Here is a 20,137-nt window from a genome sequence, read left to right on the forward strand (position 1 = left end):
ATTAACAGGACAATTTATACACTGTAGTTCTCAAAGTTTTAGTCACAGCACTTCAATAGCCACAGCACTTCAACAAGAGGAAAAACCAAAGTCCTGCAAATAGGATAAGAGAGAATCAAAATATCACTGCTCTTATGTGACATGATTCTATCCATAGGAAACTCTAAAGACTCTACCTCAAGACTATCAGAGATGAATGGTATATAAAAACAGAATACAAAATCAGAATAAAAACCAAGAGTACTAACGCTGTCTTAGTCAATGGAATAAAATGCATTGAGATTAGTGACCTTAACTATCCATGTGTTACAACCTCAGTCCAGGAGTTACGCTCTTACAATTAATAAACAATTAATAAAGATATTTTGGTTTGTATAAGTTTTATTTCTAGATGTCTATATTTTAACAAATACTTTTAAATACAAAATCAGCAGATTAGTCTAGTCAACAAAAGATAAAGGGCTCAGTTATCTAAATCATAGTATTCTGGAGAAAACAGCCTCGAGGAAACCTTGAAAGATCCAACAGCACTCAGTGCAGTCTATTCTCCAGTAATGATTTTCCGTTAAATGTTCAAAATACAAGGATTGCTTTCTGTGTCAGGGAAAGCAAAAATTTCCAGGCAGACTTGCCTCTTGTTTAAAATCTCTGGGAATTGGGTTCAAATGATTTTATGTGAAAATAATTTTGGTGACCAAGCTCTTTTTGTTTCAGACACTAGAAGTGGCAATGTTTGAAGAAGGCAACATTTGACTTCTGAGAAAACATCCCCAAATGGACTTTTCTTGTTTTCAGCCGATTTATAATTGTGCTTAGTTAGGACACTTCTGTTTTTGCAACTGTTGCTGTAAACATATTCTTTAACTTTTAATTTTAAACATGCTGGTTTTATGTGTGACTTTTATCAGTTTCTTTCTTGGTAACTCTTTTTGGTCAGGGGAATAATGGACAGCAAGGCATTTTCTTAAACACATGGCTTTGAATCCAAGAGTGTCTGAAAGAAATACTTTTTGGGTGGTAGGGGGGACCCATTCATCCACATCACTTTCAAGGCCCTCAGCAGTAGGGCAGTGGTTGGTCTCTGGTTGTGTCAAACCAGATACAACAGGGCTTTTAGATTTCTGGCTACGTGTTTTTACATTCTTTGGGAAGGTTGAGGTGGCTTGACATTTGTCATTTTCAGGAGAAATTTTTGTTTTCTTATAGTTAGCATTAAGATTTGAATATAAGGAAGGCAATATTTTGAAAGTTCCACGTAAGCCATGAATTCTTTGGTGGAAGCCTGCAACTGGAGTTGACTGTGAACATGGAACAAAGTCTTGGATTTCTGAAAAGTCAGATTCTGAGTCTGACTGAGAACTTGCTCTTGGACACCTTGACGTTGATATGTTCTGCAAGGGTAGTTTTTGTGAAGCGTGACTGCAGTTTTCATCTACAGCACAGTTTTCAGAGCAAGATGCTTCCCATGGTAACAAAACATCCTTTGACATTTTGGTAATTTCTGTTCCAATGTCCTTATTTTTAGCAGCATCATCAAAAAGATCATCAGAAACATTGTAGCTACCTTCATGATCAGCAGAGAAACTTTGTGTTAAGTTACTACTGATAGGCCCCTGACTTATTTCTTTTGATGTATTTGTATTTCTTGGACTACTGCAAAGAGTCTCTAAAGGATATGTAAGTTTCCGGCATATTGTAAAATTGTCATCTTGGTTCTTTGACCATCTATAATACTGCTTATTTTCTAATTTGTGAAGATAAGAAACATCACTGTGTTTCTTAGAACACAAGCTTGCCAATTTCCCTTTTGCATCTGAACATAATTTTTCTCCACATCCATTAAAACATTTGTTTCTAAGATGAGAACAGTCACCTGTTGAGGTACTAGGTCTGAGTGAGATCTCATCCCTTTGTTGTAGGATTCGCTGTTGGGTAACTGATGCTTCCATATCGTTTGGAGATGTAAAGAGAGCCGACAGGCAAGTATCCAGAAAACACTCGGAGATATCACTTCTATCACTGCCTGTAGAGACAGGCTCTGCTGTCTTGTTGGATTTTAATTCTTTTTCAATTTGATGACTTGGATTAGACTCACAGTTGGAAAAGAATGTCTCTTTCTTTGAGTTTTCTTTTGTCATTGCTTGCGATAATCTTAAGCATAAAGGCGTTGCATTCAAGGCTCCAGTGTTTCTCCTGGGCGTCACAGATAACCTGCTGTGGTCTGTGTGGAATTTATCAACGCCATTATCTATAACCTGTTTTCTGTCCTTAGGATCTGTCTCAGTGATAGCAATCTCACTTTCAACAACTGCCAGAAACTTGTTCAGGCTTTCAGAGAATGGTAGGTCATCCCAAATCAAGGACTGGGAAGCACTTGGTGTTTCTTTAGATCTCTCTTGAAGGATGGAGGCAGTATTTATGTCACGATGCTGGTAACATGGGATGTCATCCTGGGAACACTCACTTTTAATTGCCGCTTCACTGTAGCACTCTGCATTGTCTTCTTCAAAGGGGTCTTGCATTTGTGGAGGGAGTAAACTATTAGAGTCAGAGAGCCTAGATTCACGAAAACTGGGGCAAACTGGACTCAGATGATCAGCTTGTAAACCAAATTCTTCGCCCAACTTTCCTGTTATATTATTCTTGTCCATACAAGAAACACGGCTCTGAGAACTCTGAAGGGGATCATGCCAGTTCTTAGAACTGGTGGCTTTGGAAAAGGAGATGCACTGTCTGTTTTGGTTAGGAGTACCACTGACCATGGTTTGTTCTGAAACTGAAAAGTCATCATTAGCTGTCACTTGTGAATCAGTAGAAGTCAGTTCAAGAGATGGCTGCCAGAATCTGAGGAAATCATCTCTGTCACAGGACTCCAGAAAGCAGGATGTTTTCTCAGAGCTACGTCTGCTGCTAAGATCGCTGTCCGAGTGATCTAAGGTGAGCGAGTGACTGCTGCACTCCTGAGAGTCGCAGTGATGTTTCTTGACATTGGAACTGTGCAAAAGCTGATTTAAGTAGTCAACGACAGTAAAGCCTGTCACATGTGGGTTGGGCAGAACCATCTGGGAAGCTACCAGCGTTCTGACTTCTCCTCTGTGCTTACAGCATGGCTGAAAGAAATTCCTGGGGTCTGAATCATGTCCACATATGTCTCCAAAATTCTATGGAAGAAGTAAATAAATTTAAATAAGAAGATGGCTTTCTCTTGGCACAAGGAGACAGGAATTTAAAGGCTAAAAGAGTGATGCTAACTCCTTTAACCCCTGCACTGTTACTGGAAGAGCAGCATACACCAAAGTCATGGGACACAGACTCAGTCCAGTAGCTACTAGGGACACTGGGGTTCTGGGTAAGTTATTTAACACCTTTGTGCCTCACTTTTTCATTTATGAAATAAAGGCTGTTGATTAACAATAACAAAATTGGATAATACTTAGCAAACAGTATCTATTCTATAAATGCTGGTATACTATTATATTTGTAAAAAAAAAAGAACAGAAAAAAGAAAACCAAACTATGTAATATTTTAACAAAGTATAGTTCGTCGGCTCTTGGTTTCTCTGTCTTTGGGTTTTCCTTAGTGCCCATTTGGTAGTACTATATTCTCTCAACTACATTCCATTTAGAGTGTAATCAATTTCCATTTGTTCTTTTTAGTTTAGAATAGTTTGTTACTACTCCTTCAGAGTTAGTACATTTTAACTCTTTCTACTACTATGTATTTAAGTATATGTATTTAATTTAAGAACATTCTTCTTAATCTATTCTTTTTGAGACAGGGTCTTATTATGTAGCCCTGGTTGGCCTGGAACTTGCTGGGTAGACCAGGGTGGCCTTGAACTTAGAGATCATCTGGCTTGGCCTCCCAATGCTGGGATTAAAGGTGTGTACCACCATACCAGACCTTAATATATTTTTAATGTTTTTAAACAATACTTAGACATTCATCTTTGGGGTTATTTCTCTCTTTTGATAGAAAACACAAATTACTAAGTAATTTGTATAGAATTTGGAGTAAAAGAAAATTACTCTTCCAGAACCAAAAATCTAATACCTTTTGCAATTCATAATAAATTTCCCCTTTTAAAGCTCTGAAAACATTCAATTGGGCTTCTTTGGTTTTTGTAATAGGGAGCTGTAACCTATACTATTGAAACAGATCCCATGTAAGCTATTTCTATAGTTTCATATGTGTCTATCAACTCTAATATCTATATAACTTCTAAAAACAAGGGGAGTTACAACCTTTTCATCTGATGGGGATCAGAGGACATTCAAAAGGAAGTTGATTTCAATTACCGTCACTCCAAAGACAAAGCTTTGCCCGATGAAACAATTCTCCACTGCTGTGGTCAAGAGGCTCTGCCTCTTACCACTGTCCAGGGCTTCTGGGGTTTCACCAGAATCCTCAAGGTACCTTTGAGAGAACGTGTTCACAGTGATGACCTTTGAAATTTTACTTTGCAGTACAATCAGGAGACACAATTACTTTAAAATATGGTATGAACCTTGTTAGTCACACACAGAGAGAAAGAAGTATGACCTTGGCATGTTGTACCCTAGTAGGTTTCAAAAGTATAAAAAGAGAAAAAAACCATTTAAAGCCACTGGAAAACCCAATCTATCTGTGTGAACAAGATGCCTGTGAAGTCTGGGGAAGGAGCGCAGAGGTAGACAGACTAGCATGTGTAAGGTCTGCCCTAAGTTCCGGCTATAGCACTGTAAGGGAAAAAAGTGCACGCTTACTTAATCTGCAGACCCCAAAGGTACGCTAGGGAAAGCGGCAGCGGCAGTGGCAGTCTTTCTGCCATCCTTTTCCTTCAAGTGAGTCTGCTCTAAGGTACAATGATATGAGCATTGATGACTATGAAAAGAGGGGAGGGAAGACAGTGATGAGGAGAAAATTCTCTACTTATATGGATTCTTAAAGTCTTAAGGCTGGGTCTTATTTGGTCAGTATGGTGGACTGAATGTAACTGGCCACCATAAACTCACAGGGAGTGGCACTACTAGGAGGTGTGGCTCTGTTGGAGGAAGTGTTGAAGTCTCCTATGCTCAATCTGTGCCCAGTGTCAGTTCACTCCCTGTTGTCTGCGGATGCAGATGTAAAACTCTCAGCTCCTTCTCCAGCACCATGTCTGCCTGCACACCACTAGTCCTGCCATGATGATAACGGACCAAACCTCTGAACTGTAAGCCACCCCAATTCAATGTTTTCTTTTATAAGAGTTGTCATAGTCATGGTGTCTCTTCATAACAATTAACACTAAGACAGTCAAACTCAAGGGATAAATCTGCAAAGTGACTGAAAGAATTGACTTTTATTAGAGTTTTATAATATTTTATTTCTTTGTTTGTTTGTTTTTTCCAGACAGGGTTTCTCTGTAGCTGTGGAGCCTGTCCTAGAACTCACTTTGTACACGAGGCTGGCCTTGAACTCACAGAGATCCGTCTGCCTCTGCTTCCCAAGTGCTGGGATTAAAGGCATGTGCGCTACCACTGCCTGGTTATAGTTTTATAATATTTTAAATAGTTAAATTTTCCTTTTCCAGTAGATTATCTTTAAGGAAACTGATGGCTTGAGATAAAGGGGTTCTTTTGAGTAAATGTAAACACCTTCAATGCATGTATTTTTTAATCCTACGGGCTAGCTAGAAGAGCAGTCAGGTAAAAGAATGCTTTAAAAACTCTCACCTCTTCAAACCAGTGGCAGTGAGTCCAAAAAAAGTGTCTAAGCAGCTCCCAAACACAGTAACGACACACAATCTGCTGGATTCCGCGACTTTCAAAGACAGTCTGTATCTGTAGCTGGCACTTTCAGCTTCACCAGTAGAGCCACACTTGGGACAAGTAAACCTAGAAAAGTTGGGGAAACAGCAAAGAGTTGTCCAAATTAGGGTGATAGTTTGCATACCAATAGTGAATTTCATTCTTAAACTATTTACAATCAACAACTTTTTTTTTCCCCTCTTTTCCAAAGCAGGGTCTTGTGTGACAAAACTGGCCCCAGACTGTTACATAGATCCTTGACCTTTCCCTCCAGGAAGAGGAGACTAGAGTCATGTACATATATACGGCTAGGTTGATGAACTTTATAGATTTTAGTACCACCAAACTGAAAGAAAAGTATATCAAACTGCAAAGAAACTGATGGGAAACAGTGTAACAAAATAATAACCTTAAAATATTATACACCAAGAATTTACTTGTAACCAGGCAGTGGTGGCAGACACCTTTAATCCCAGCACTTGGGAGGCAGAGGCAGGCAGATCTCTGAGTTTGAGGCTGGCTTGGTCTACAAAGCAAATTTCAGGACAGCCAGGGATACACCGAGAGACCCTGTCTTGAAGAATCAAATAAAATAAAATTTCTTTAAAGAAGTTACTTGTATTTTTCTTAATGTCTTGAAATTTATTAGTTTGTAAAGGATTTATTTTTCAATATGTGTATGTATCTGCATGTGTATATAGGCATACAGGTGACCTCTGAGAATAGAGGTGTAACATGAGGGGCCGGCTTGTTGAGGTATCTGTCCAGCCCAGTACCCCAACAGCCGGCAAGCAACAAAGGAAATCACACACAGGACTCCATAAGGTTATAAACTGATTGGCTCATTAGGTCAGGCTTCTTGTTAACTCTTATAACTTATATTAACCCATTATTCTCATCTATGTTAGCCATAATGGCTCAGTACCTTTTCCAGCAGGGGCAGCTTACATGTTGCTTCTTCAGTGATCTGCGCAGGAAAGGCTGAGAGAGAGCTTCTGCTTCCAGAATACTCCCAGTCTCTTTGCTCCACCCCTACTTCCTGTCTGGCTTTCCCGCCTATACTGCCTGCCTGGCCAATCAGCGTTTTATTAAAATATGATTGACAGAATACAGACAATTCTCCCGCACCATTTCCCTCTTTTTTTTTTTTAAACAAAGGAAAATACCCATAATCCATTTGTTGGGAATGTGGGCGTAGTATTTCAGGCTACTTCCTGCTGGTTGGGGGCGCTGATAGTCTTAAGGGGACCTAAAGAAAATTTAGAGTTATAATCAAGTCATGACTGGAGTATCCTGTGAGTCTCGATCATCTCAGGCAGCAGTCTTGGATCAGTTCTGGATGTAGACCTCTGTCATCTGGGCCATCTGTTCCTATCGGAGATTTTTCAGGCGGCCTCCCTTGGTCAAAGGTGATTATTCTTAACTCTGAATAAATCCAGAGTCTCTCGTTTTCTGTGGAAACAAAAGCAAAATCTCTTCTCCAAAGTAACATACCTTTTGACTTCAGTTTTGAAGCCAAGGTATTTTCAAAATTCCTATCTTGGGTTAGTTCAGCAGCATTTATAAACAAAAATCTTTTAGCAGTTGTTGCTCCTTCCTCAGCAATCAAACAATTTAAAGAGAGCATAAAAGCATACAGTATGAAGATTATCTGTGCATTTTCCATCTTTATGTGGCTTTATTTTAACCTCTATTTCTTTTATTTTTACTTTTACTTTTTGACACAGGATCTTTGTATATCTTTGTCCTGGAATAACACTGTAGACCAGGCTGTCTTTGAACTCACAGAGATCCTCCTGTCTCTGCCTCCCCAGTGCTGGGATTAAAGGTGTATGCTACCACACCTTGAACTCACAGAGATCTGTCTCTGCCTCCCAGGCATTGGGATTAAAGGCGTGTACTACCACACCTTGAGGTCACAGAGGTCAATCTACCTCTACCCCTTGAAGTCACAGAGGTCAATATGCCTCTGCCTCTCAGGATTGGGATTAAAGGTGTGTACCACCACACCCAACTACTCTCTTTCTTTCCTTTTAACTTTAAGAACTTTAACTTTTAGCCTGCATATACACACTGTAAACCATTTAGAGGTTTTCTTCCTCTTTGAATCTCTCTTTACTGTATATTTTTCTTTTTCTGACCACATGAGCCATTAATTTACCAAGCAATATCAGTAGGACTAAAGCCGTGGCTTTGACAGCTAGATCCAGCCCATTATTTTGCTTTCCATCATCATGGCTGAGGTACCAGCCAGAGCTGTGTTCACTGCCACAACTCTATGGCGTTTCAAGGTCCTTGCCAGCAAGCAAGCTGCAGCATTCTGCTCACAGACCACACTCAGTCGGACTGCCTGCCTGAAAGAGTCAGAGTTTGCTCTGGCAGGACAGCCCAGAAAGCCGGCATTTTAAAACAGCACAGCTTTTTTCCTGCTACGACTGAAAACCGGAAAAGCATGCGTTCAGCTTTTCACCAACAGCATTTAAGTGTTTCGTGGCAGGACCTCTTAATGAGCTACAAAGTTTTGCAGCTAAAGCTGAGTCAGGAAGCCTCCCTTAGATGAGAGTGCTTGCTTGCTCTAGCAAACAGAGCAGTCCTGAGAAATTGCTGCTACCAACAAAACATGCTTTACTCTATTCGTTTCTCAAGCTTTCTGTGGATTCAGTTATCCACGTTGGCGCCATATGTAACATGAGGGTCGGCTTGTTGGGGTATCTGTCCCGCCCAGTACCCCAACAAGCCAGCAAGTCCCAAGGAAAATCACACGGAGTCTACATTAGGTTATAAATTGATTGGCCCATTAGGTCAGGCTTCTTGTTAACTCTTATAATTTATATTAACCCATTATTCTCATCTATGTTAGCCATAATGGCTCCGTACCTTTCTCAGCCGGGCAAGTTACATGCTGCCTCTTCAGTGGTCTGCGCAGGAGTGGCTGAGAGAGAGCTTCTGCTTCCAGAATACTCCCAGTCTCTTTGCTCCACCCCTACTTCCTGTCTGGCTTTCCCGCCTATACTGCCTGCCTGGCCAATCAGCGTTTTATTAAAATATGATTGACAGAATACAGACAATTCTCCCGCACCATAGAGGTATTGGGTGCCCTGGGGCTAGAGTCATCATCTCTCCAACCTCTAAGTTACTTTAATTTACTAGGATATGTTAAGATCATTAGATTATTATTAGATTATGCAATTGTAACCAAAGGGTACTTAAAAATAGACATCAAATGTAAACTCTTGTTCTATACGGCTTGGCCTTGGGTTAGTTACTAGATGCCTGGAATCCTGAGGACTGGGTCTGTAACCTCCAACGCATAGGAAAGACAAAACAAAATCAAGCAAACACCATGGCACAAGCCTATCAAGCTAAAGTGTCATTCTGCTTCTTTTTGCAGTGAGTACACTGTATTTTCCTCAGGAATCCTTACTGTGTCTATGCTGGGCAATTCCTTCCTCACCATTGAGATATAGGCCCAGGTGATATTTTCCTGCTCTAGTCTGCAATATCTTACAGCTGTGATCTTCATTTTTCTTGTTTTTCTAAACAACCCCTTAAAACATGGTAATGGGAGATATTAGGATCTTACTTTCCCATGCTGCTAATAATTTGGCTTAGAGAGTGGCAAAGCAGAAACAGAAATCAATGTTAGCTATCATTTGACTGTTGCCAACAAGCAACATGATCCATTGAAATGATGCAACATATCATAAATAATATTAGCATAGGCTAATTATTATTGTCTTTTATGAGCAACATTGAAGATGAATCTGTAAGAATCCATTCATATAAACTCATTCAAATCTGCTAGAGTCTGTACTATAAGATGGTCATAGAATAAAGAAAACTGACTCACTAGAATATAAGCCCATTTTTATTAGTTCCAAAGTGTAATAAAGTGAACTGTTACAAATATATGCAATAAATCTTTTAGAGTTTTAAAGTAATAATGCATTTATGTATAGTGAGAATTACTAGCAAATGTTAAAATAATTAATACACATCAATATTTTGTATCTATAAAAGTTTCTAACACATGTGTTTACCCTCTGTACAAATGGAAAAACTAGTTTGGATTTTTGCAGAAGGTGGAAGTGAATTCTGACTCAAATCTGAAACTTTAGTTTCCTATTCTGAAGTTCTTGATTTTCATTTTTATCATAACTATAAAAAATATGACTGACGACAAATAGAACAGCACTGATAGCTTGACAACCCAGACTTTTTGTTTTACTGCATGGATATACTATATTATATTAAATTTCCACAGGAAAGAACCATGTGCTTTACTGCATGGATATACTATATTATATTAAATTTCCACAGGAAAGAACCATGTGCTTTACTGCATGGATATACTATATTATATTAAATCCCACAGGAAAGAACCATGTGCTTTACTGCATGGATATACTATATTATATTAAATTTCCACAGGAAAGAACCATGTGCTTTGGGGTTTTATGCATCTAGCTGGAGCTCTTTTCCTATGGATTTTTTAAAGAAGGAATTTGAATATAAATTGCACTGTTAGTTCAGAGGTAATGAGGCAAGGTAGGAGGTAGACCCTAGTCATATTGTTCAGCCTTGAATGTTTATTTCTGCCCTTAACTAGCAGGGTGTGTGATTTGGGGCAACTCCTTCATTTTTCTAAGCTTCATTGTCTCCTAATTTGGGATCAACAATAGCACCTACGTCATAAAAATATCTTGTATTAAAGGGTTATAATATCTACAAAGCTCCTAGCATCATGCTTAGCACACAATAAACATTCATAAATAGTATATATTGGTAACACAAGTCTAAAGGACTAACAGTGGTATTATTGTTCAACTCAAATTTTTGTGAAAGATTATCCTCAAGATAAATCTTGGTTTGTTGAGTATGGTAATATAGGCCTGTGATCCTAGTACTTGGGAAGCAGAGGCCAGAGGATCACAAGTTTAAGGTCAACTGGGCTATACAGTGATACTCTATCTTGGAAAAGATCACAAAGGTTAAAAAAAAAACTTTATATAACTGATTATATATTATACAAATGTTCTAAGTATGTTATGTATAGCAACTTACCTGATCCACATAAAAATTCTAATGGTTTTTCTCTAGTTTTAGCCCCAAACTATTTAAGTGATTTGTGCAAGATGACACAGTTATACCTTTGAGAGTTGGGGAATGATACTGTAGCTAATGCTTATAATCTCTCTATTAGGAATGCTTAGACAGAAGGACTGTCTAAGTAGTGTAGTGGTTAGAATGTGATATACAGTGAGTTCCAGGCCAACCGATTAAACTCAAACATTCTGGTTCCACAGAATAGTGCTGTTAACCAGTGTGATATACTGCAACAGGACAAGTACACTTGGAAAAGCTCTTTAGTAAAAAAGGATTCCATTTTAGAAATCCTCATACTTCACACACACACACACACACACACACACACACACACACACACACACACAATCATGTATTGTACTGGACTTCTGTGCATTATCTCTGTTATTCTACTTTACAAATAAGTAACTAGGACCACAGAATCTACATCTCCTGCCCCAGGGCACACTTTCGGTAGATGTTAGCATCCTTCTGCAATTCTATGCAGCACGAACTCTAAATACTCCAAAGTAGTTAAAAAAGGTTCCTGACTCCTCCTCATACCCCATTCAATTCTAACTTGACCTGAGACTAGTTAACATTATTAGCTCACTACTCTTATCTCCGTATCACTAGGCGTTACTTACTAACATCTTTGTCTTATGTCTAGACACAAAGTTGTAAAAGAACTCCAAACCCAACTTTTCACTTCTATTCTACAATGATAGGTGGTATATCTGGGGTTCTCAACTATACTTGGCTACCATGATTTTATCATGGTAATCAGATGTAGCCAAACACATTGTTGTTGTCATACAAAAGACTATGAGAATTTGAGCAGATCTGACATGAAATTCTGAACTTCAGAGTGCTTGCAAAAGTTTCTGAGCACTGTCATGACTTAAAACGCTGCAGACTTTGAAACCAGGGGTAGCACAACAGAACTGTGAATTCCAGACCAGGCTGGGCTGCAGAGACCCACTCACTAACAAGCAAACACACATCCATTTTGGAGCATTTCTTTTTCAGGTTTAGGTCAGGGATACTCAACTAATTAAGTTTATGCAAATAGTCTTAAACCTCTGAAGTTGTGAAATCAGAAACATATCTGCGCCCAAGCATTTTATAAGTAAATAAGCATGGCACTAGCTACTAAGTTTATATCTATTTTAACAATAACCTGAGGTGGGGACCATTAAAAAACAAACAAATAAACGTTCTTTAAACTTCCCCCAGAAACTAGATTAGTACTCAGTTCTATTCTAAGATAGCAGAAGAACCAACGCTGAGAATTCCTGAGAGAATCTAATGCTCTGTACAGTGAACTCAGTGTGTATTCGCCCCTAAGTCACACAAAGTGTCGACTTGTATTTCCCCGCACACTTCAATTTTCAATTTTACCTCTGGGAGTCAAGGACTATCCGAGAGAAGCACCTCTGACAAGATGGATATATAAAACTTGAGTTCTGGAGGGCAAGCACTGAGGCAAGGAGGAACCTCCGTCTTCTATTCATGTGTCTGCTGTCCTAGAAAACAAGCACGGGGCTTAAAGCAAATGTCAAATCACATGTGAATTATTCTTCTTATGAAAACCAATCAGTCAATATTATCTTTTGTTTCATTATCAAAGTGAGGGCAGTTAAGTGTCAGTGTACTGGGAGATTAAATCTGGGGCCACACACATGGTAATCAAGGATCCTATTACTGAGCTACATCCCAAGCCCTATGATGATGTACTGAAAAACTGAACCACTACTTCAGAATAAGTAGTCTATTCTAGCAATTCAGGAGATACTTCACTTATCTCATTCATGATTTTTTTAAATAAATTTATTCATCTATTTATTTTATATCCTGGCCAGTTTCCTCTCCCTCCTCTCTTCCCAGTCCCTTCTCCCATCTCCCCTCTCCTCCCAATCCACCCCTCCTCATTTTCTATTTAGGAAAGGGCAAGTCTCCCATGAGTATCAACAAAATATGGCATATCAAACTGCAGTAAGACTAAGCACCTCCCCAAGTATTAAGGCTGGGCAAGGAAACCCAGTGTGAGAAATAGGGTCCACATTTGTTACAAAAGATACGGAAGTTTTTTTTTAATGGGAAGGATATTCCATGAACCTGCTTTCTTCCTCCTCCCTGTGCTTTTAGGGTTCTCCCTTTTTTTGTCTAGGCTGGTCTTGAACTCATGGGCTAAAGTGATCACGAGTAGCTTCAATTACTGGGACAGAAGCTGAAAACTGCTTCAGTAGATTTCATTGAGCAGAGTTTCACAGTTTGGGAGTAGAAAAGGGACTTACAACTAGAAAATAAAAAAAAGTTACAAAGTCTAAGCATATCAAAGAAATAAATGAGCAATACTCTCTACTTTTATCATTTGACTTTAAATTCTTTCAATTGTACATTGGCTTACCTTTCCCTCATTAGTTTATGCTAATAAGATAATAAAATAATTTTCAAATAAAGGACTCTGTGTTTCAGAGAGTTAGATCAATTTGTAAAAACGTATGACGTGTTTCGGAGATTGGCACCAGTAAACTCTGACAGTGGAATTCAGTTAGGCATAGCATTTTAAGTATTAACAGAAATGTATTGACTGGGAGCTGGAGAGATGGCTCAGCAGTTAAGAGCATTGCCTGCTCTTCCAAAGGTCCTGAGTTCAATTCCCGGCAACCACATGGCTCAGAACCATCTGTAATGAGGTCTGGTGCCCTCTTCTGGCCTGCAGGCATACATGCAGACAGAATATTGTATACATAATAAATTAATAAATAAATTAATTAATTAAAAAATGTGTTGACTGTGAAAGACTCACATGAATCCCGTGTCAGGATATAACATTTCCACGAAAATAAGATTTTCCCATTACTTTTTCCGTGAAAGTTTCATTAAGTATATAAACTATACTTACAGGTAGACCCCAGGCCCAGACAGCCAACACAAAGTAAAATCAATGATATTTTAGTACCATATTTCTTTGTTAGGGCATTTCTTCTTACTGATCTTTTGCTTGTACATTCTGGTTTCTGGACTTTTATGGGTTTTGTTTTGTGGGTCTGTGTTTTTCTTTTTTAAAATTCTTTTTACTTGCTTGTTTCTCCTTTTTTCCCCCTCCCATCAATTTCTCCCTTTTATTGGAAAGAGATTTTTTTCCCTCACATAATAAATCCTGATTTTGGTTTTTCCTCTACACCTTCCAGTACCTCCCCTCACTCCCACTCTAGCCCACCCCCTTCCCGTTTCTCATTAGAAAACAGAGAGGCTTCTAAGGGATAATAATAAAATAAAACAAAACAGAGAAGGCAAAAGATTACTGTGGGGTCCAACACAGAATTTTGTAGTCTACACGGACATTCAAATTATTCTTTATGCACCGTGGGTGGTACCATCCCTTTACAGGTAAGTCTCTTCTGTTTAAGAAAAGCAGCTGAATGTGAGCCTGGGAGCCAAACAGTAAGCAGGGGTCTGCCATGGTCTCTTTTTAGTTCCTGCTTCTAGCTCCCTGCCTTGGCCTCCCTCTGTGACTGACTATAAACTGTAAGACAAATACACTGCTTCCTCCCCATCAAAGCTTTCTTTATGAGTTTTATTACACAGGGATTGTAGATGGATTGGTTTGTAATCTAACTAAGATGCTGTGCTGTATCGTGGGCACATATTTTTTCCTCCTGAAGTGCTAGGGTTGGAACCCTGGGCCTCATATGTACTAGGTAAGCACTTTATTACCAAGCTATACTTCCAGTCTCTTCTTGAGAGCGGGCTTCTAAGTTTCCCAAGGATGGAATTTGTGGCTCTCCTGACTCAACCTCTGAGTAGGTGGGATGACAGATACATGCCACCAGGCCTGTCTAGATAACACAATTTAGCAATACAAAAAAAACAATACAAACATGACATTCTAGAATTCATTTATAAATTATGCAAGCATGAATTGCTCACATTTTAAGAAGGTTGGTTGCTGCCTTTTATTTAAAGGTTTATTGCCCTCTAGTGGATCAAATACATATGTAAAAACAACAACAAAAAAACTCCTCTAATTCACAAGTAAATTTAAGAACTAAAATGAAAAAGTTCATTTTCCTTTTTATTATTTTTACTGTTGGTGTTTCTTCACCTGACAAGCCCAAATGGTAAAAAGATACTTCATTCATTGAGCGTTCCTTTTCAGTACCCACAAGTTTGTTATTTTTCTTTGTTTTCAGAACCTGTTTCCTTCATGATAAATGTCTCCTATCTTATATCTCTACTACTTTGCATGGGTGTGGTGAATGCATGCTTGATGAAGTATCGGGACTGAGTAAGTATTAAAGTTAGGAAAATATTATAGACCTGAGAACAATTTCCTATCTGGCTCATCCTATATATGTTTTCCTTCTTTCTATTTTGTTGGGAAGGATGGCGGTATAGTATCATATTTCTTTCAGCTTCATCAGTCAGCAAACCATGTTCCAACTTCATAAGCTCAATATATTTACTTACTGTAATATTATACACTTGTTAAATGCCAATTGTTGCTATATGTAGTGAGGGGCAGCCACAGTCCTTTCCTAGCTACTAGATTTATGTCCTAGAGTAAGAGATGACAGAAAATGATTGACAAGCTATATAAGTGAAATGTACACAATACCTTGAGAAAATCTGAAAAGAGACTGATCAGGTCTTTGCTTGGGGGTGGGGTGGGATAAGGAGACAGACAGGATTAGGATAATGTAATTTTTGTTTAGAAAAAAAGTTTTTTCTGTCACAGTGATGGTATTAAAATTCTTTATACACCTAAAATATTTTCTAAATCTATAATTTTGGGGGGAATATTTATTTTATTTTTCTTTATATGTATGTGTTTGTCTCTCTGTGTATTTGTGCACCACCTCCTGGAGCTGGTCCTACAGGTAGCTCTGAGCAGCTGTATGTGGGGGCTGAAAACTGAGCCCAGGTCCTCTATAATAGCAGTAAGGTCTCTTAACGGCTAAGCCATCTCTCCCCTAAATGTATAGCTCTTATAAAAAGAAAAACCATAATAAAAATACTAGGCAGGGAACAGCAACAAGACACAAGGAAACATCAGCTTCTCCTAATCTCATACATCTAAGAGTAGAAATAAGGAGATTGGGAGGGAGACAGGAGAAAGTCTAATTGTTCCCCTTCTTTGCTGTCCAGCAATTGCCTAGGTCAGTGACCAAGAGGGAAGGCACAGGCATAGTCTTAAAGCTATTTTGGGGAACTACACCATAACCAAGGTTATTTCCAACTTATCATGAAAAAGAATTGTAACGTGGAAGCTGGGAGTGGTTGTACACGTGCCGTTAAGCTCAGCATTCAAGGTGGAGGCAAGGGATCTCTGTGAGTTCAAGGCCACCCTGGTCTACAGAGCTAGTTCCAGGACTGCCAGGAACATACAGAACCTGTCTTGGAAAAACCAAAACCTAAACTAAACAAAAAAACCAAAACCAAACAAAAAACCAGAGAGAGAGACGGAGAGAGAATTGTAACATGGAAGGGGAAGTGGAATAAACTGTAAACAGTGGGGACACAGAAGGGAAAGAAGCCCTCTAGTTTGTCTTTCTCACTGAGTCCTGAAACTGCAATGCAACTGATAAGCCAAAGTTGTACATGTAAGTATATGTTCCGAAGACTTCACATTTGAGAAAATAGACTGCTGGACCCCAATTTCCAGTTTATTTTTCTCATTACAAACTTGTCAATGAAAAACCTTATTCACATAAAAACATTCACTTCAAGGATGTACCTGGAAGAGGCAGAAAGATCCTAAGCATACAACTTCAAAGAAACCACATTTTCCAGACACACCAGAGTCGATAGACACAAGCGCTCACACAAGACCCGCACAGGCTCAACACAGACGAAAATCCTAGCATGGGAAAGGAGAACAGACAGTCGCTGGAGGAGGAGATCACTTTTCTTCAGTGGCATGACAGTACATATATAAGCACACACCATGGCAAGGCCAATACTCAGAAGGAGATGGCCAACGTAAATGGAACACTTTTTATTTTTTTCCAAAAAGAGAGAGAAAGAACATAAAGATAGGTAGGCAGAGAGCTGGGGGAGAAGCTGGGGAAGGGGAAAGAATATGATCAAAATAAATTATATGAAATTCTTAAATAAATAAATAAATATAAAAATATTAGAAAAAGAAGGAAAAAAAGATGTGGCTCCTATCTTTAGGTTTTTAATTCAGTCGGGTTCATAATTTCTTTTAAATATGTTCTTGTGTGCAAAGTCTTTACATCATTATGTGATCTAACCAGAGAATTTAAAAGACCAACTAAAAGTCAGGATGCCAGTGGAGGAGAGATGGCTCACTGTTTATGAGCACTGGTCTTTCTTCCAGAGAACCTGGGTTTGATTCCCAGCATGTGCACGGCAGTCACCACTGTCTGTTAATAACTAGAGTTAACACATTCCCAGGAAACTCATCGCCCTTTTCTGGCTGCCATGGGAACCAGGAGTGCACACACTGCACAAGCACCATGAAGAGAGGACGTAGGTTCATGTCTGGATGTCCTGTCTTCTGACAAGTACGTCACCAGTCTCACCAGTCCTCCGGACTGTTTCTCAGCACCACACATAACAAGCCATCTTTCTCAGACCGCTGAAAGGACACACTCACCCCTGTAGGAAGTCAATCCTCCATTCTAGGGATGAGGAAGAAGGGATAGGCTGTCTTCCCTTTCTTTACTCCTTCCGCTTTACATGTTGATTCAAGGTACTGCTCAATGGTACAGCAAGCCTAAATACAAATATAAACAAAACACACGCCATTACTACCCAAAACCTAGAAGAAAACCTTCCATGCCCTGGAAGATAACCCTAGACTTCTGATTTCCTGTTTTACAATCCCGGAGGCCTCACTATAGAAGGAGAAATTACTTTGAATAGTTTTTCTTAACACCTATGATTTCCTTCAACATATACAAGATCAAACTTTTCAAAAGGCAGTCAGAAGGATTTCCTAATAAATACTGGTATTAATAGTGAAGATTCTAGAAAGGGATGAGAAGCAGGAAGGATAATGAAAATTAAATGCACAAAAGGTAGAAACAAAATTTACAGAAGGTGAAATATTGCTGAAAAAAACTGTTAAGACATTAGCCAGGCAAGCCTCGGGGTGTACAACTCAGCTTTTCTATCTTTGGTATAATTTCTGGAATATCTAAAACAGATGGAGAAGTTCGGAGCATTTGAGGTAGGAAAAAAACAAACAAGATCAATGCATATCAATAAAATAAGGCAAAGATAATGTAACTTCTTACACACAAGCCAACTATATTTAGAAGTCTCACAAATTAAAAGTTTAATAAATAACAAAAAATTGAATTGAATCCTTTTAAACCTTTCTTGCCACAAAAGCGTCTCAATTTTAGTTCACAGTACTCAAAAAACCCAAATTCATGGCCAGTACCTAGAACTCCTTCCTCTCTTGTCTCCTTTCTCCACAGGCCACATCATATTCATCAGCTCAATATTCTCTAGAAAGGACTTTCCAGACCCATGTTTAACTACCCCCTTTTTAAAGATAGGAATTTTCTCTGTAGCCCCTAACTTTCTATGTAGCCCAGGCTGGCTTCAAACTAGACATTCTCATTACTCGGTCTCTAGAGGGCTAGTTTATAGATGTATTTCACCATACTCGAGTTTGCTATTCTGTTTGCTAACTTTATGCAGAAAAGGTACTTTCCCCTAGGACAGTAATCTCTCTTGCTAATCCAAGTCATCCAATAACTGGTTGTTCTCTGCATAATGGGAGGCATTTAAAAATTTATTTCAAGAATGAATAAAAGATCAGAGTGCTCTTTGATTCAGCCTTGCAAGGTCGGGAGACAGCTTTTAAAAAGGCTGAGAGACAGAGGCTGGATGATCAGGAGGTCAGAACCAGCCTTTGATATGAAATGCTGTTACCCAACTCAAAACAAAACACAAACCAAAACCAAACAAAAACTTTTGCAAACTAAGAAATAACAAATATGTAAGAACAAACCTGGGGTGTGGATGGGAATAAGAAAATGTCTGGAGGGTTGGGGGTAATCCAGTGACATGGCATGAACGGACTGTGATATTCTGGGTTTGCTTTCCCACACCGAGAGGTGTGTGTGTCGGTATGGCAAGGTCTAGTGCTAAAGTTGGCGAGGCAGGCAAGGCCAAAGGGCTTCTAACCTAAGGAATTTGGACTTAAAACATCGGAGGAAACAGGAGCATTTCAAATAATTTAAACGGGGATTATCTTGGTCAAAATTTTCACCTATTTTCCTGGTCATTCGGGGAAAGGATAAGCAGGGGAAACGGCTGGAAGCCGACTGTCACAGCTTCGATTATGTTAAGGGCAGTTCTGGGGAGAGCAGGATATGGATTTCATATGAGATACGAGAGACCAAGGAGTTTGGGAATCTTTCAGTGTCTGGACGGCGCGCATTACTCCGTTAAACATTATCTCTAGGCACTCAAAGCAATTCGAGGAGAAAACAAAGCAACAAAAATCTGTGCCAGCACTACTCTGCACGGCAGCCAGCTGACATAGTCTGAATCTCCCTGGATAAAGTCGAGCCTTTTCCTGTCTGGGCTTCTGGGGCTCTACGGCAACAGTAAATGCTGCTAAACCTTCGCCAAAGAACACGAAAATGATTGACTTTCCCCTCCAACCCCAGTTCCGCCCTTTACGGTGACGGAGTCCTGAACAAATTCGGCCCAGAGTCCCTCAGGGACCTCTTTCTCCAGCTTCTTACCTGAAGCAAAGGACCGGGACTAGCCCGGGCAACCATGAAGCGACGCCGGCCGCTCAGCCTCAGTACTCGAATCTCCCGCGTTCCCTTCCGCCGGAAGTACCGCCTTGACGGAGTTCCCAGAGAGCCAATCAGAACAGGGCTCTGCGGGGGCGGGTCGCCTCTCCTGACGAGCGCTCCTTCTGGACCGGCTGCGGGTAGAGACGGCTCTGGAGGGTCGATCTCTACAGACTGCTGGAGCCGGAGTTCCTCCGGCGGAGGGCGGGGGAAGCCGGGAGGGCGCGAGACGTGGGAAGGGACGCCGGCGCCCCTCCGGCGGACGTGGTGCTGCGGGATGGACGGCAGGGGGCGCTGTCGGCGAGGGAGCCGCCATCGCGGTCGGCCGGGCGGGGCCTGCAGGCGTTGCTCCGGCTCCGGGAGCTGGGAGGAGGCGTCGTCTGCACTGACGACCCGGCGGGCTCAGAAGGGATGGGTTGTGCGGGGGACACGGAGGATGGGGTGGCCCGAGGACTGAGTCCCCACACGGGACGGGCGCTATGGAGGCGAAG

The 20,137-nt window shown here is 40.1% G+C and overlaps 1 protein-coding gene across 1 annotated transcript; it reads right to left on the reverse strand.

The window, feature by feature from the left end:
- Positions 1 to 363: 363 nt before the first annotated feature.
- Ddias (DNA damage induced apoptosis suppressor) lies at positions 364 to 19,740 on the reverse strand. Its single transcript, XM_048435215.3, has 5 exons — positions 19,593 to 19,740; positions 12,256 to 12,380; positions 5,695 to 5,856; positions 4,300 to 4,417; positions 364 to 3,161 (listed from the first exon to the last, which is right to left on the reverse strand). The coding sequence occupies exons 1-5, from the start codon at positions 19,626 to 19,628 to the stop codon at positions 861 to 863; spliced, it is 2,742 nt and encodes a 913-aa protein (XP_048291172.3). The 5' UTR covers positions 19,629 to 19,740; the 3' UTR covers positions 364 to 860.
- Positions 19,741 to 20,137: the final 397 nt, after the last annotated feature.

The sequence above is a fragment of the Myodes glareolus genome, chromosome 24 (genome assembly GCF_982192425.1).
Source record: "Myodes glareolus chromosome 24, mMyoGla1.1, whole genome shotgun sequence".
NCBI lineage: Eukaryota > Metazoa > Chordata > Mammalia > Rodentia > Cricetidae > Myodes > Myodes glareolus.

What these genes read in the sequence shown, in the direction of transcription:
- Ddias (XM_048435215.3), bottom strand. Translation starts at nt 19,628, where the DNA reads ATGGTTGCCCGGGCTAGTCCCGGTCCTTTGCTTCAG. An exon ending in ATAGTCCTTGACTCCCAGAG is followed by an intron (nt 5,857 to 12,255) that starts GTAAAATTGAAA and finishes CAACTTTTCTAG; the next exon opens with GTTTACTTGTCCCAAGTGTG. An exon ending in ACTGCCACTGGTTTGAAGAG is followed by an intron (nt 4,418 to 5,694) that starts GTGAGAGTTTTT and finishes GTTCTCTCAAAG; the next exon opens with GTACCTTGAGGATTCTGGTG.